This window comes from Lissotriton helveticus, chromosome 2_1 (genome assembly GCF_964261635.1).
Source record: "Lissotriton helveticus chromosome 2_1, aLisHel1.1, whole genome shotgun sequence".
In the NCBI taxonomy this organism is placed as follows: domain Eukaryota; kingdom Metazoa; phylum Chordata; class Amphibia; order Caudata; family Salamandridae; genus Lissotriton; species Lissotriton helveticus.
The window spans coordinates 1,173,363,572-1,173,381,913 of record NC_136059.1 but is presented as its reverse complement, the minus strand read 5'-3'; the positions used below and the strand labels follow the sequence as shown (position 1 = coordinate 1,173,381,913).

General features: G+C 42.0%; 1 protein-coding gene across 1 annotated transcript in view; it reads left to right on the top strand.

The window, feature by feature from the left end:
• Window positions 1–17,959, top strand: part of LOC144820221 (maestro heat-like repeat-containing protein family member 1) — a 97,008-nt gene extending 79,049 nt beyond the window's left edge. The window contains exons 10-15 of the mRNA XM_078677823.1: window positions 8,295–8,402; window positions 9,602–9,722; window positions 14,163–14,203; window positions 14,499–14,640; window positions 16,350–16,402; window positions 17,720–17,959. Coding sequence (XP_078533949.1) covers window positions 8,295–8,402; window positions 9,602–9,722; window positions 14,163–14,203; window positions 14,499–14,640; window positions 16,350–16,402; window positions 17,720–17,959 — 705 coding nt within the window. The remainder of the gene's footprint in view (window positions 1–8,294; window positions 8,403–9,601; window positions 9,723–14,162; window positions 14,204–14,498; window positions 14,641–16,349; window positions 16,403–17,719) is intronic.
• Window positions 17,960–18,342: the final 383 nt, after the last annotated feature.

The following is an 18,342-nucleotide window of genomic DNA, read 5'->3' as shown; positions in this document are numbered from 1 at the left end:
GATGGGAGTACGTCAGGGTTGCGTTTTAGCACCTACATTATTTTCACTCTTTATTAATGGTATTGTTAGCTTTTTAGCTTCCTTTACCACAGATGCTCCAGTTTTAGCAGGCACAAAAATTCTCATATTAATGTTTGTGGACGATACGCTTATACTGTATAAAACACCGAGTGGGCTACAGCATACTCTGTTGCATTTTGAAGAATTTTGCTTATTGCGTAGCCTAAAAGTCAATAGCTCAAAAAAAAGTTAATGACCTTTAACCCACATAGGTCATTTAATGGGGGTAATGGATGGGCAACCCGTGGAGCAGGTTGATGCATTTACTTATCTAGGCATCACCCTGCATAAATGACTTAGCTGGATGCCGCATATTGACACCATGGCCTTACAGCACATGCAGTTGGCCAGAGCCATGATAAAGGAACATAAAACATCACTGACTAAGCCCCTTTACCCCAGCGCTGCAGATCTATAGTTCAAAGGCACTGAGCTCAGCTCTGTTTGGTGCCGAGCTATGGGGCTTCGAGAAAATGCATCCTCTAGCTGTCTCCGAGAATAAGTTCCTGAGTGGGATAACAAGCCTACCTCAAAGTACCCCCTTGCTCCCCCTGCGCTATGATTTAGGCAGAAAAGCCATAGTAGACCTTGCAAGGCTACGCCCTATCTCTTGTGGGGTAGAATCTGGCGTACCAAAGAATTGGCCATCTTTGCAGATGGTCTTAAAGATATAATGGAGGCAGATCACTTCCACAAGATTGGCTGACTACGCAACATCAGATCATTACTAATTAGCATGAGTATGCCATCACTGTGGGATGACCCTAGCGCTACTGAGTTCCCCCCAAAACATTTAATTAAGCAAAAGTACTGGGAACCGATGGTGCAAGAAGCAAATAGAATGAGCGATGCCACCTCTCTAACAGGGAAGTTCTAACAAATTAAACCAAATCCATGTATTGAGTACTACTGGGACGTAATTACTAAGCTACTAGATCGCAAACTGTATTTTCAGTTTAGAGCAGGCTGCTTACCTTTGAAGTCCTTTACAGCTGCATGGTCCACTGCGGCCGATGACAAATGTCCAAACTGCACTGACACTGAAGAATCATACGCGCATGTGCTGTTTGTCTGTCCGGCGTACGCTGCTCCCCGCAAAGCCTGGCTGACACCTATTTGTAGGAACATGGGTACTCGCTTGTCGAGTGTAGCAATGAGAATATTGTGTTCTGATCCATCAGTCCCGTGCGCAGTATCAGTGGCAACGTTTTTTAGATGGATGTGGACAATTAGATCTCGGCTCCTTTAGTACCTCTGTAAATAAAGTCTCCTACCAATAATAATATTATGCTATATTTTAATGCTTGGACACTTTTTTAAACTATCTATCAATTAGTAGCATTCATTTTGTCTATTAACATATAGTATATGTGTTGGAAGTAAAGAAGTACCAAAATGAATAATACACAGCTTTAGGTATACGTCTTCTTTATTGGCCATCCACTCTCCTCACTGGAGATTCTTATCAACATTCTATCATAAGCTTCACTATGGACAGTACCAACATGGATCAGAGAACGGGGGTGTATGGAATGAACCAACTGGTTGTAACACATCTCCCTTCCTTATAATGAGTATCGACAAGGTATATAGACAGGAACAAATAACAACATAAAAGCTCCCAAGAATATAATGACGTGGTCCTGCAAGGAAAAGGTTATGGCTGCACTTTTACAATGTGGTCAAAACTCCACCATTGACCATTTTCAAACTGTACAACATTTTTTAACACTTTGACAATCTTACTGGGGGAATAGAACTTGCTGATGTCAGATCCTAACTTGATGTTCCTTCTGGCTTGCGCCGTGTCCCCCACTTCCCACGTTTGAGACTTCACACCATGTTTTTTATCGTACCACTGTTTGTACGTAGCTTGATGTTGTTTAACTTTCTCACCTGCCTCCTCCCAATCTACTTCCCTGACATCACCCCCTTTTAACCAACAGGGGTTAAACTTGGTACTAGGCTCCCTTCCACGTAAAGACACGAAAGGAGAGACCCCAGTAGTTTTATTGGGCGCCGTGTGATAGGCCCACAGACATTCTCTTAAACAATTATCAACATCTTGTCCATTGACAACGGCTAGCTGGATATTCTCTTTGATGACCCTGTTAACTCTCTCCACCATGCCATTAGCTTTGGGACAGTAGAGAGCAGTGGTCTCGTGTTTAATTCCAGAGATCTCTAGAAAACTCTGCATTTCCTCAGAGGTAAATTGCACCCCATTGTCAGTAACTAATGTGGAAGGCAACCCTTCCTCACAAAACACTTCTTTCAAGAATTGTACTACTGCTCTGGTGTTGACGTTGTGCACAAATTTTTGTTTCACCCAGTGAGAAGTGTAGTCAACCAGAACCAACATGAATTTTTTTTGTACACCTAGCATTAGCATTGGACCAATGATGTCTAAAGCCAATTTGGTCCAAGGCTTGGTCGGGACATCTACAGGAGAAAGAGGCGCTTTGTGTAAAGTTTTAGACTTGTCACTCTTGGCACAAGCTCCACATTCTTTCACAGCTTCCTCAGCCATGCTGTCCATTTTGGGAAACCAGAAATTCATTCTCACTCTAGCTTTGGTGGCACTACGCCCAAGGTGGCCTTCGTGCGCCAAGTCGATGACTCTCTTCCGTAATTCCCTGGGTGGAATTATTCTGTTATTCCGGTACACTTTTCCTCCGATGGTACTTAATTCGTTCCGTACTTCCCAGAATTCTTCCAGTTCCTCACCCACATCTCTTTTCTTATTCGGCCATCCACCTTTGATCTGCTCCATTAACCCCTTGAGTTCTTTGTCATTTCTCATATTGTCTTCCCACTCTTTCTCTGTGATGGCAGGAAAATTCGTCATCATTATAGGGCTGTCTAGAGCCTCCTCAGGTCCTTCTTCTTCAGGCAGCGGTGATCTCGAGAGGAAATCGGCAATAGTATTCTCTTTGCCTGGCACATGTTCAACCTTGAAATTATAGTGTTCTAATCCTAGAATCCACCTGCTGATACGTGGGGTACAGTTTTCCAGGCCTCTCACTGAAAATACATATATAAGAGGCTTGTGATCCGTTCGTATTGTGAACCTCATCCCCCATAGAAAAAATGTAAAATGTCTGACCGCCCAAAAACATGCCAGGGCTTCTCGTTCAATTACAGAATAGTTCTTCTCCGGGGAAGAAAGACTCCTGGACGCATAGGCAATCACTTTTTCTTCACTCCCATCCTTCTGCACTAAAGTGGCACCCAACCCATAGTTTGATGCATCTGTTGCAAGAATGGTTTTTTTTGTAGGGTCAAAAGTACCAAGTGCTGGTGAGTTGATTAGATCTTCCTTTAATGCGTTAGCTACAGCCTCTTGTTCTTCACTCCAGACAAAATCCTTGTCTTTTTTTAACATTTCCCTCATTGGTTCGCACTTAGTTGCGAAATTGTCCACATACTTCGACATGTATTCCATGAGCCCTAAGAAAGATTTAAGTTCTTCTTTATTTCGTGGACTCGGAGCTTCCTTCACAGCACGAATTAAACTCCCTTTAGGTCTGAAGCCTTGTTCTGTAATGGAATGACCCAAGTATTCAACTTGTTTCACCTTGATCCTGCACTTTTCTTTTTTTACAGTAAGCCCTGCATCCATGAGTTTTCTGAACACCTGCCTTAGGACACTATCATGTTCTTCAGAGTCTTTACCATAAACTAAAATGTCATCTTGAAAACACATGGTGTGCTCTACTCCTTCAAGGATCTTCTGCATGGCTCTTTGGAAAATGGCTGCTGCTGATGCAAGCCCGAACGGCATTCTTTTGAACATGAAAGCTCCGAACGGCGTAATAAACGCCGTGAGTGGCCTTGAATCCGGATGTAATTCTATCTGGTGGTACGCCATGGACAAGTCAATAACACTGAAATATTTAGCAGGGCCCATGGTACTTAGCATCTCATTTATAACTGGCAAAGGATATCTCTCCACCCAGATACAGTCATTTAAGCTGCGCAAATCCACACAGAGGCGGATCCCTTCCCCATTGGATTTGGCCGCAAGGACAATAGGGGCCAACCACTCAGAACAACTCACTGGCTGAATTATATCCAAATCACACAGCTTGCGCAACTCATTTTCTAGTGGTTCTTTCAATTTGAGGGGTACGGTGCGCAGACCATGCACCACAGGTTTGGCGGTAGATTTTAGCTTGATCCTATGCTGGAAGTTGTGCAGACAACCTAGCTCCTCTTTGAAAAGTGGATAAAACTCATCACAAATCTTTTCACTACCTGGAAAATTTGCAGTAAGCAAGACTTGTTCTGGACTATTGGGGTCTAAAATGATTCCCAACTCTTTCTGGTGAACCCACCCCAACAGATTAGAACCAGACTTGACTACATATATTGTCCCATAAGTTTTCCTGTCTTTAAATTGAATCCGCACCTCCTTAATTCCTAGCATGGGAATATTGCCCTTATTGTAACCTGAAGGGGAAATATCAGGGTTCTTAAGGTCAGTCATCTTATTACCTTCCATGGAAACATAATCATCCTTATTAATCAAAGTGAAAGGAGAACAAGAATCAGCAAACATTTCAATGCATTGATCATCAATTAACACATCACATTTAGGGTAAATGAAATTTACAGTGTCATCAATATCCTTTACTTGCAAAATAAACTTCTCCATTTTCTGTTCAATACATTTTACTTCTCTATTTGTACCCCTTTCAGTTCCTCTTTCATTTTCTTTTGAGTGTAACTCGCCATCGCGACACACTCTGGCAAAATGCCCTCTTCTATTGCATTTCTTGCAAGTGACATACCTGGCAGGGCACTGGAAATAGGTGGCAAAATGGTTGTTACTACCGCACCGGTAACACTTAGGGCCCTTCTCTCTGTGCTCTATTTTTGTACTAGTGTTTTCCCTAAACTTTATTTTATAAACATCTAGACTCTCTTCTGAATCACTTATGGTAGCTACAACATCCCTTTCAGGTCTCATCTCCTTGACACACCTCGCCGTGTGCTCCACTGACTTAGCTATTTCAACAGCTTCCTTCAACCCTGGATTTTTAGCCAACAACTTCTCCTGGATACGTGGATTATTAGTACACCTCACCAATTGATCTCTTATTAGAGAGTCGGTGAGATCCCCAAATTCACATAATTGAGTCAGCCCCCACAAAACTGCAATATAATTTTGAACTGACTCTTGCTTCCCTTGACATCGCTTAAAGAACTTATGGCGCTCCAGGACCACATTGATCCTATCCCCAAAATGTTTCTCTAATTTCTCCATGGTCTGCATAAATACATCCACTTCCCCCACTGCATTAGCATCTTGCTCAGGTACAGGTAAATTCTCATATACTTTACGCCCTTGCACACCCAGATTGTGGAGTAATATATGTTGTTTCCTTATAGAATTAAATCTTTGCCCCCCAATAGCTATAAGGTAAGACTCAAAAAGCTTCACCCATTCCTTCCAACTTATCTCGGGTTCTCCTATGTCATTTAAGAATGGCGGGGGTTGATTCATACTTGCAGCTGCCATGGTTAACCTAACCTCTAGTAATAATGTTAATATACACTCTGGAATAACTACAATCCAGGGAAATGGACACGGTCCCTAAATAGTTCACAACTTGTAGTGGCCTTCAAACAGGAATATAGTTCAGTAATTTTCTGTTGCAGCGCGTTCACAAACTGTAGAGGCCCTCAAACAGGAGTATTGTTCAGTAATTATGTGTTGCAGCGCTTACTGTGATGACAAACACATAGACTTACTTCATGACCAAGTTCTGAGGCGTCTCCTGAGATCTAAAACAGCCTCACAGTGTTGAACTGGGCTTTCTAACCAAAAACAGGCACTTCCACATATTCCTTACATCATATAAGGAACCGTTTTCTACACGAACCCACAGAAACACTCTGCCATGACCAGATAAAAGTGTCAGGAAACTGACAGGAAATGGGCGGTGAAATTCCACTGAGCATACGCAAGGCTGAAACACTGCTCCCACAGTCACGCTCCTGAAACGAACTACGCCTGAAAGAAAAACAAGTCGGAAACTGACAGAAAAATGGGCGGTGAAATTTCAAAGCGCCGCCGCAAAGCTGAACACTGCTTATCTGTCACGCTCCTGGATTAACCTGCGCCGGAAGAAAAGGCGGGTCGATTTCATGTGGGGCGCTGCAGAGCTGAGACACTACCTTGCCGGCAAATCTCCAGACGCGCCCTCACAGGAAGATTCACGCTCCTGGATAAACCTGCGCCGGAAGGGAAAAGCGGTCGATTTCATGTGGGGCGCTGCAGAGCTGAGACACTACTTTGCCGGCAAATCTCCAGACGCGCCCTCACTGGAAGATAATGACAGGAATATTTTCAACTGCAGCTCCGTGGTGAATGCGTAGCTCGGGGCAGGAATCACACACCAGCCATAAGCAAAAGCGGCCAGGCTGGGATCAAACTAGAACCAAAGCGGACCTCCACCGAGCTGTAGCGGAGACCACTGGAAGGTGCTCTGACCTGTCGACGATATGCAGCTCTGACCTGTCGACGATAAGCAGCTGACTTCACCACATGTCAAGTCGACGACCAGGTGATAACCGCCGCAGGGCGAGGTGATAACCGCCCTGAAATCCTGCGCTTCTCAGGTAAAGAAACTCCTTTATTTCTTCAAATTTTTTCCTCTCTGTGGAGCACGAATGCCAAACGATATTAATACAGGTACGCTTCCGTGTTGAGAGAGTACTCAAAGGGGAGATGGCCACACTGCCCCCTGCGCAGGTCCGTCGCCAGTGTTGGAAGTAAAGAAGTACCAAAATGAATAATACACAGCTTTAGGTATACGTCTTCTTTATTGGCCATCCACTCTCCTCACTGGAGATTCTTATCAACATTCTATCATAAGCTTCACTATGGACAGTACCAACATGGATCAGAGAACGGGGGTGTATGGAATGAACCAACTGGTTGTAACAATATGCTCTTTTAATGTGTTTGATTCTCTCTTTTTATCCAAATTTTTAATATATTGTATTTTTTTTTATAACTTGGAAAATCGTTTTTATGTGAATTGCTTTTATGACATCTGTCAAATAAAGCTCATGTTGACTGACAGTTAAGCAAGGCCCAACCTTAAAAAAAAAACTTATGAAAAGCCGTTTTTCGGAAAGACAAGGGTCAGTTTCGGTCATGATTCAAAATGGTGGCCAAAGATAAAATGGTGCAGCGAATGCAAATTTTTACATGAATAAGTGCATAATCAAAACAGCCAACACAATTTTATTCTAACAAGGTCTGATGCCGGAGACAATTCAGATGCCTGTCCTTGTGTTGCATCGGACTGTAAGAATGAGTCTTGAACACCTAGATCCATTCTTAGTTAACCTGATGCACATGTTGACTGGCTTGAGTGCAAAGAAATAAAATGCTCACACACTTTGGGAATGGGACTGGCTCAACAGCAGTGCTCACAGGCAGTACAGAGGCCAACCACACAATCCAGCCTATGAGAGCCAACTGCCCCTTAGACTTTACCGGGGCTAACTGGGCTATTTCTGGGGTGATTGGGGAAGGCACATGGGCATTCAGCTACTGCACTGATAAGCTGGGCTTTTCACGGATAGTGCATTATCTAGTGGGTTCTTTTCTGTTGCATATCCCACTTTACAGTTTAAATTCCTAACAGGGCAAACCACCAAATCCAGCGCAAAGTAGCACGAACATACTTCAAATCAGTATTTCATATCAAAACTGCCTCCCATAAACGTAGTTCCTGGTATTCTTTAGTCTTTATTGCGTGTAATAAGTCCCATAAGGTATCACATACTTCTCATCAAGTCATAGGGGAAGGGCAAATCTGTGTGGTGAGCACGAGATACTACCTTGTGGTGCCAGAGGCACAATTTCTAAGGTGTATTAGAACATTATATATTATAAGCGAGTCCACCGGTATTTTGTCAGTATATGAATGCTATACCCTCCCACGCCTAATGACTGGGTACTTTTATACTCAACAGAGCGGAGCATGAGAGCATAACCGCATTTGTACTTTTCTATTTACATGTTTGAGGCTAGTGGTTTTGCTTTCACATTTGGATTTGTCAAGAGGTTCTCTTTGTGCTTGACCACCTTGATTAGAAAGTTGTGATGTTTTAACTCTCAAATCTCTTGTCCCTCCATAAGGAGAGAAAACACAATTAAAATGATGTGAAAATCCATCGTATTTCACTTTGCTTGCTTTTCCACATTTCCACAGTTCGCTAGTCACATGGATGACGAATCTGATGTTGAGGAAGAGACCATCCTCATCCAAATAGCTCAGCTCCTCAATACATTTGCATTACGCCATAGAAATACTGATGAGGTAAGCGAGGAGGATGTGAAACAAGGTGGGTCATTTAACTAGGTGTATAGAAAATATAAATTGCAGAATGTCCAAAGACTCCTAAATTCCCAGGTGATTTTCACTATCCTCCGGCTCACATACAAGCACATTTTTATAAAGCTCCCTCTGCTGCAGGGTTGTATGTTGGAACCATTCAGGCATTTATCACACCTGCCTTAACAACGTGTTCTGAACCACGATTGCATGTTTGAAACGCAATCCTTTACCACAGAAGTCATTACAATGAATTGCCTTAGGGAAAGCGCTGGAGTTTGGAATAGTAAAATGTACTATTCCAACTCCATTATGTGCAACAGTAGGTAAAGTGTTGGCGTTAAAGTCCAAAATTAGTCCAACAACGCTTTCCTTTAGGCAAGTCATCGCAACTACCTGTGTGGTAAAGGAATACATTGTAAAGACGCATTAGTGAGTTGAATCACATTGTTAACGCACACAGTGGTTCGAGACACGATGTAAAGGTTGTGTCCTCTGATGGAGGAATGGAGGTCTGCTGTCCCATGCAGTACTTACCAGGGTTTGGAGCATTTGTACAAGAGCACCAATTGAATCCTACCTCATTCATTTGAATGAGGCAGCAGGGTTTGCAACTACTTCTAAGTAGACTGAAATGAGACTTAATGGTAAATCAGTCATATTGCATAACATTGCTACTCAATTTGCATCTCCTATTTGCTACCTGCCTCATGATACATCAGGCACCAATATTTCATATCAACAGGGTTTTTCATTCCCAGCCATTGCTTTGCGTATTCTGGCACATTCCTAAAGATGATTCTATGAAGATTCCAACCGATAATGAGCTAATTTGCAAACTTCAGCTCACTTGTAGGGTTTTTGGAAAGTAACATGTTTCTGCACATTATGGGTTCATTTTGATTGGATGGATGATGAATACCAGATTGTAGCATTAAACAGGGTTAGTGCTACATCAGTGTAATACTAGGCATTTGCCTTGGACCCCACCAGCGAGGAATTGTATCAGCAAGGGCATGAATCAAATATAGCCCCATCTCTTGGAGAGGGGAGCTTGCAAAATGTCCCATGAACTAAATAAAATGCCAAAAACCCTCCCACCAGCCATGATTGTTTATCTGTGGGAATAAAGCCTTATTAAATGCTAATGATACAAATAACACGTTCACCACTCTTTCTTGCAGGAATTTTGGAAAGAGATTTTGCTCTACATGCTGGAAGAGGACTATACATCATCTGTGCCAGCACTGTGCCAGATGGTACTTGTTGTGGATAAGAAAGAAAGCATCAACTTTGAGGAATGTGGTGAGTCTTAACCATCCTACTCATTGATACTGTGGGAACTAACATTGAAGGTGGTTAATGCTTCCTCCTCCTCTCCCCAGATTCCCTCAAATTTAGTAATGATCTGGCATGAGGTGAAGAACCAGTCCATTAGCTCAGGGGTTTTGGTACTATAGTATGTGGGTGTCATCTTTTCAATAACAGTTTTTGCTCTCCTTTTAGTGATATGTGTATCTGTGTTGATGTTGCTGCTTTCTATATAATAATAAATCTTCATTCGGAAGTAGTCACATCCATAAAAGATTTAAAAACATACCAAATATAACTATAAGAAGAACTTCATTACATTAAAAGATATCGTGCAAATTTGCATGGTCCAAGCTGACGTCAGTCGCATGTTGAGCTTCTTGATCTAAAAGCAGCCCTCAGGAAATTTGTGGCAACAAAAAGGGTATGGTTGTTAGGCAAAAGCTGCAAATACATTACTACAACCCAGGCTTGTCTACATTTCATGGCTTTTAAAAGGGGCCTAAGAATCATTCTCCTGGGGTGGGGAAAATATTTACATAAGAAGAAAAAGTGTAAGGTGTCCTGTGGAGACCTGTCATTGCAGCCACAGGACCCTCTCACGTTTGCAGGTAAATAACCAGACTGGGACACCAGTAGATGGTTTAGCAGATTGAATCTAAAACGGGTTACTAAAAATCTATCTAAGGGGTTTATGAGGGTAAATAGATAGTTCTCCCTTCCCTGCACTGACTTATCAAAACATGTCCTCTCACGGTTGGTTGCATAATCTCAGTATTTTCGCGATGAGCAGCGGTGTGTTTAAAAAAAGCTCCTTGACTATTCTCAGGTCCTGTGGCCACACTGCGTCACATTTCAGAAAAATATCCGCCCTGCCAAGAGCCATAAAGGACTTTTTTACATACTGTAGCAAGGGGATTTCAAGTGTATGATCTAGTGACAAACAGTATAAAATAATCAAGGGGTTAAACTCGGCCTCAACACTAGATGTTGCTTAAAAATATATTTCACTAGTTATGAAGACCCTATTTATGAAAAGTGAGTTTTTAAACATGAACTGGGAATTATTACTGCTCCTGCCCTAATGCCAATGCTTTTACTGAACTAAGAGGCAAGCCAGGCATCATGTGCACCCTATTAATAGCCTTGCTTATTGTTACACAAGGAGAAAGCATTTTGTCTAGTAAATAAAACGTTTTTTAGTACTTCAGAAAAAGTGAACTTGCATATTTGAAGGTGCTTTCTTATGTGATAATAACGGAAAAGGCGGCTCCTTAACACAAAATATTTGTCAAGGGTCACACAATTTGAGACCAGTTCCCGGGTCAAGTACATTACAGTTAGGTCGAGTAGAATATTAAAGTTACTTGACCTGTAGTTCTAGTAAAATTTTTATGATTTTGTGAGCCCTGCTAGACCATATCTTCACCCAACACAACAAAGGTTTCACTGCCACCAAATCCGCGATGTAATTAACTCCTAGTTTTTCATGTGTGGCAAACAAGTGGGTGCCCTGTAGGACCTTCAAAATTTGTCTCAAAACTTATTTCGAGCGACCTCTAACTTGCTGGCCGCAGTACACCACCAAACCTCGCTACAGTACAAGACCTTGAAGACACATATAGACTGCTATACCTTTAAAATCACATCAGGGGACAAAGAACCCATTCTGTGGACATAGTTGGCAATAGCTCCGAAAGCTTTGTGCATGTCGCACAACTTTCCCTCCATCAGTTGTCTCCAGTTGAGTTTTGCGTCCAAAAAAATTCCCAAGTAATGAAAAGCTGAGACCTTCGTTGAGGTGTGAACACCTGCCTTAAAAGTTTTAGATCGAGATGCCAGAAAGCCAACTTCCAAAATTTACGATTTTGTGAAGTTGGCCTACAGGTCCAGCCCGTCCATAAAAGGACTGACTGCTTTCCTGCCCACTGGCAGGCAATTAGGCTGTAATGAGGACAGGGAGGCTTATACACGATTAATATAGACAGTTACAAAAAAGGGGGCAAGAATTCAACCTTGGTGGACCCGCCTACCGCTCCCTGTGAATATCTGACTGCTGCTGTAGTGTGGGCATGAAGGTTCATTAGTAAAGGTCCGATAGTGGGCTTAACTCCCAAGGAACTAAGTTGACCCGGTCAAAGGTGGACGTAAGGTCCATGAAGCATACAAAACTGCGCCAGGTTGAGCTTCCATGTATTTGGACACTAATAAATAGAGGTTAAGACAGTGAGCAGTGGTTGAGTTTCTCGAACTTAAACCAAACTGCACCTCAGAGATTATTCTGTTTGTATAGGCCCAAGCAGAAAACTGGTCAGTAAAACCCGACCCAGGCCCTTAACTGTGGAGTCAATGAGGAAAATGGGGTGATAGCAGTAGGGGTTATCCTAATCCCCTTCTTGAAAATTGGTATAATGGTGGCTGTTGGCTAAGAAGGCGGCCTCCCTTTACTTGCTGCTGCGTTTAACACCCTGGTCAAAACTGGGGCCCACACATCTATTTTCTCCCGGAAAAGATCTGGAGGCATCAAATCGCATCCAGCCACCTTTATGAAGGACAATCCCTCGATGCCCAGGCATACTTTCTCCAAAGAGAAAGCACTTGATGTATCACCCAGGCCGGGTTCTATCTCATTAAGGGGCTATTCAATATATCCAAAGAAGTACACTCTTTCAAAGTGATCAACCCATTATTCCGGGGTAATGTGATGGCATAGCACAGGCCTTGATGCCTCCGCAAAACAGGGCCTATTTATGATCGGCCAAAAAAGTTTACTATCACCCAGCTGAGTCAATTGGGCTAATTTGTCCCATGCATGTCTTTGTATTAGACGCCTCCGCTCTTTCAATGTCTCCTTGCAATTATTACAGCAATTTGCCACCCATACTCTATTTCATGGAGGACTGCTTAAGATCTTTCTTCAGGAGGCCAAAGGCCCATGAACACTCAGCATAAAACGATTTTGGGTGTTCCGGGGCAGTGCCGGATATGGGCGCCATAAACAAGTCAGCGACCGACTGGGCGATGTTAATAAATGAGCTTGGAGTCTCTTCACCAGCGGCTAAGGGGTCTAAGCAGGTTAATATCTCCTGGCCTTAAGTTTTAAATAGGGTACACTTAAAAGTCATGGCTTCTATCTGTGACCAGCATAGATGCCTCCCCTGGTCGCTTAAAGATAATGTGCCCGGTGGTATGGGAGGGTCCGCCGCCTTGTTCTCTATATACTTATTGTAGTTTGCCAGCCATAAAGTTACTTTCTGTTGGTTTCAGCTCTTCATCTGGTTATTACCCTCACCACTTAAATGCAATGTGCTGACTGTCTCAGTTTCCACACTCTGTGAGGCTACTCAGGCCTCTAGTGGTCCTCTTCAAACCTAGGAGTATTCTTGCTCGCCATGGAGTTACCTATCTCTGGTATGGTAATCAGACCTTTCTGCGTAAGGTACCTATTTTTACGCTTTTACTTTAGTCAGTCGCAACACGGATGTATTTTATTTCTCTATGGAGTTACTTTTAGTTATGATATTTGACTCTGCAATGTTTCTGGATCATTATTTTGGAATTCAGATCCAGACTAAATTGCTAGTTATTGGCTCTCACTTGACATATGGACCTGATAGGCAGGGAGGCCTACTCAATGAGGGTAAGTGAAAATAATTATTTGGACTGACTCTAAGGTCAGGAAGTAGATTTACATCTGGTGGTGAGAACCTGTAATTGAAGACTACATTTCCAGAGCTCCAATTAGCACTCCCCACTCAACTTTCCAATGAATATGTTGATAAAGTGAAAGTAACCTGGGCAGATGGTATCATAGTCTATTTCTTTGTCACTCATGTAAAGGGTCCTGAGCAGAACATAACAGGCAATTATGTACTCATTATAGCCTGCCCCCCTGGTGGTTAACATTATAAGAACATGGATATGCAAGAACATGTTCTGGGGTTCTCTTTCTTCTGGGATATCCACTGTCACAGAATGACTCCCCTTTACCATGGTCCATTCAAGATGCAGGGCATGTCCACAGCTCCTGTTGCATCCTCTCTTGTCCCACTGTAGTCTTCTGTCACTCAATGACAGCTTAAGCAGGACCAGTGCATGACAGCTTAGGTAGCACCTACTACAGCTGTCATTCCTTGACAGCAATCACTGGGGTAGGGAGGTGGGGCATTGTAGCACAGACCATTGAGGTTCTGTATACCACTAGCAGCACCCTTTGTGGTGGGGGTGCCTTTGTCAGTATCTACAGGGACATTAAAGCATCCTCATGACCTCTAGCGCCTAATTGAAATACCACCCATCACCCCATCCTCTTCTTTGCAGATACTACTGTGTGTCTTAAGTGTGTGTGTCAGCCATATGTCTTTCTTTGGCAAGTGTTGCTCAGTATTTTATGGACTGAGAATGACATGTCTTCTTTCTTTTGTATCTAAACAGCTAAAGGAATTCCAATACACAGCCTCTTCATAAGATTGCTTGTGAGTATCAAATTCCGCCCCCACCATATTCCACCAGATCCCTCTCCTCAAGTTTTTTGCTGGCATTTCTATGCAACCTGCCCATGGAGAGCTTGCATTCAACTCAGCTTTTATCCTTTTGAACTTGATGGTTTTATTTCCAGTCAATTGGTTATCAGTAAGACATACTACTTACATCACACAGAAACAGCAAAAATGTGGTATTGAGTACTGTATAGAAAACAAGGTAGCATTTCCAGATGCTTTAAAGGCCAGTGAGTATTCACCTGCTGAATTCTTTGTTGTCGGTTTTCAGGTCATTTCTTCACATCCCCGCTGGGATGTCGAAAAGGGAACTGCTGTCTTGGCTCTTCTTGAGCGCCTGATTCCTGCAAACTACCCGTTTTTAGCGAGGCTCATCAGAATGAAGATCCCCCCGCTGATAACATATTTGGAAGGTGAGTCCCCAAAGCACAAGCCATTGAGCACCCAATTTAAACAAGCATTAATGGCATTTCAAACAAGCATTGACAAAACTATTATGCCTGGTGTTGGCTGCTAGTTTTTAGGCTTTGTCCACGCTTTTTTTTTCACAGTTTTTGTAAGCTTTTACTGTGGAAAATCCAGGTACTCAAAAAGCCCACATTCCCATAGTAGTCCCTGGAACTAAAGAAAAATACTTTGTTTGTGGATGTGCTCCTTGTAAAAAAGCAGAATGCCATCACTCACAGTGAAGGTAGCTTAAGGCTGATTTGGCCCATGATGAATGCTGTGGAGAGCAGAAGAAAATGTGAATGATATGACACAATAGACCAACAGATGAGGAGGTCTGACTTAAATGCATACAGTTTTGTTTGTAGCTGGCCGTACTCCAAACCGAATGGGGCATCAACAGAAACCTCTTTCAAGTTCTAGGTTTCTTCCTTATATAACAGAAAGGCTGTTAACAACATTGGTTTGCCAAAAATCACTAAATTACAGCGCTTCTGCCCTGATGCTCTTCAGTTGTCAGATGCAGCCTTGATCACATGAGGAAGCTGAATCTTGATTCAGTGTATATGTGCTAAAAATTCTGTAAACATAGAAAAAATAGTTCTTCAATATATCCAAAGTCCTCATGATTATTACACTTCCCATTTCTGCAACGTCTTTTATTTCAATTGTGTCTTATTTGAACAACACAGTAATACCAATTCTTGTAAACTATTGAGCTTGAAACAAAGAACCCAGGTGGCATCAATGCATAGGAGACTTTGCAAACCACATTTATAAACACCAAACACTCTCTCTGCTTTTGTATTAGAAGCAGGTATTATTCAGGCTACATGGTGGTTAGATTAGCCTATTTGGGCATTGCATTGTTTGTATGATGAGTAAGGCTGAACAGGGCATTTCACAGCAATTAATATGAAATAAAATATCAGATCTCTGGTCCGACTATATGTTGCAGCTAAAATGAATGTTTTAAATATTGCATAATTGAATCCTACTATGTGAGAATTTCACAGTGAGGAACATTTAAAAGAGTTGGCGATATTATGTTGTTAATAAACAAAATTGATACATATTTCTGTTAAGATAGACATCCTTATTTTCTTAACTAGAAGACTTATATTTCAGCCTTTGTATACCAGATATCATGTAGAAGTGTTTTAATGTGTTTTTAAGGAAGATTTCATTACAAATTATAATTTCACTTAGATGAATTATGAAATGTTTTAATCATTTTGGTCTTGGATATAATAAAGGAGTATTTTTCTGTATGTATGTAATTTTAGAGCAGGAAAGCACTTTTTATATCTGAACCACCACGGCCATCCCCTATATGATCAAGGCTGCATCTGACAGCCAAATGCTTAAAGGCTAATGCTCTGTAATAAATAGATCAAGTGGTGTAGCGGCCTTTCGGTTATATAAGAAAGGAAACCAAAATATATAGACCTAAAATTACAACCAGATATAAGGATGTAAGAGTGACATCAAGGGCACACGAACAACTGATGACATTGAATTCAATTCCCAGGACAGGCTGAGCCTGTCCTGGGACACTTTGAAGTGTGTGACTCTTCATCTGCTAGTGCTTGGTATGTAAGCCCATGGCATTTGAAATGTTGCCTGCTGTTCACTTTTACTTACATATATATTTTTTTCCCAACTGCTATTTCAGCTGCAACTGGAAGAAACTTTGACTTGGAACAGTGGAAATGCGCTCTTGTTTCAGTAAGGATTAATTGTTAATGAATGTCACACATGGCTCTTAACTCATTGTTTTCCATAACCACTCATTTAGAGTGAATATATGCAGATATAACATTCCCCCCATCATAGTGCTGTTCTGCTATGTGGTTGCAATATTTTCACCATATGCCTATTGTTTGTCTGGATTATAAAAAAAGTTTTACCTTGATTGTGAATGGGCACAGAGAGGGAGAAGCTGTACTCGGTCCACAACATTTTCCTAGGATGCAATATTTACCAGAAGCATTTAAAACTTCATTAGCCATATTCACACTCAGAAACTTGGGAATTAAGTGCTTACTGCAGATAGTCCTGCATGTATCAGATTTTATCTCCATGTTTTACCCAGATAAATTACAGGCACTGCAGTGATTGCACAGGGTTAGAAATGTAGCCCCATGTTGGAAATCAGGTCCTCTGACTCTTTTTGTCCCCAGGATAGTCACTCTAGCACAACGTTCTTCTTTCCCTGGATTGTCACAATATCACTCTTCCGGGTCTGCCAACTGCTTTTCACATCATCAGAATGTTTATATTCTGCAATCAGTTTGGCACGTGATCAGTGCTCCCATATTCATCTGAATTGTCACTCTGTCACTGTTTTAGTTTAACCTTGTGATGGTCATGTTATAACTGTCTCTATTCAACCCTTGGTTATCGCACTCCTACTTGGTTCCTTTGTAACAGTGTATTCTTTGCCTGGTCATCACACTTCACTTTGCTTTTATTGTGCTCCTGTGATGTAATTTTCTTTTCCTTGTGTTCAGTCTTCATCCTTATTAACAGAAAATTTTCATTCAGCCCTAACTCTGGTGATCAAAGAGTACATGGAGCAGATTTACAACCCCCTTTCGCCACTTTTGCGTCACTTTCCCCACTTTTCCCATGTCAAAAGTGGCTTAAGGGCTTGTAAATCTTCCCCTATAGGTTTGCATTCTGCGCCTAAGTATATGATGTAGCTGCACAATCCCCATCTGTTTTCTGTCTGGATGGCTGCACTGTAACTCTTTTCACAATAATTTGCAGGCAGCATGCTTTTGGTGCATATGTTTCTGTGTAAATCACGGCCACTGTAAAGGCCTCCTGTTTCTTCTGACCACTGATTTCACACTACACTATTTACGTGCTGCTCTATGTGTTCTCTGGTTCTTCTGTCCACATATTATTTCATCATTACTGAGGTTGTTGTCAGCTCAAATTTGTTTACCCATATCTTCTCAAAGTCACTGCAGACATCAGCTGTGGATACTGCATTTATGTTTATATTACTGCATTAAAGTCTCACGGTTTTCTTTTTAGTTCCTGGGGACTATCCTGAAGCAAGCACCATACAGAAAATGGCATGCCTTTTTTATGGAAGAACTCACCGCACAGATTGACAGTTTTGCCCATCATGAGAATGAGGAGGTTAGTACTCTCAAGGGTCATTTGGAAAGGCAGTTTAACACAAAGTCAATGAAGGATAGAACTTTGTATTCCAATCGCACTGTGATTGGTAAAGTAAATTTGTATACTATGGGTGCACAGCACTGGAATTAGACAGTCGGGAAAATCAGGTATGGTTCTCTAACTGGAAAAGCCAACCTTCTTAGAGTCAGATGGAGATAAACACCATGAGGTAATTCCTCTCCACCTGACGCGTTAAGAGACACCACGTGTCAGGGCTATACTCATTGCCCTAATGGATCTTCTTTAACCAATGGGTATTCTTCATGTTAGAGCCACTCCCCATTCAGTGGATGTAAGGTCATATTCATGCAAAAATCAGTAGAGGTATTGTTCCTATTAAAAAAGAAGGATGAAAGAAAGGCAGGCAAGAAGGGGGAACCCTAAGGATTATTTCTTGGTGCCCTCACACATCAATGAGGATGTCATGCTTCATAGTGGGCGTGCTCCTTGTAAGGCCAGCACTGCAATGCTCT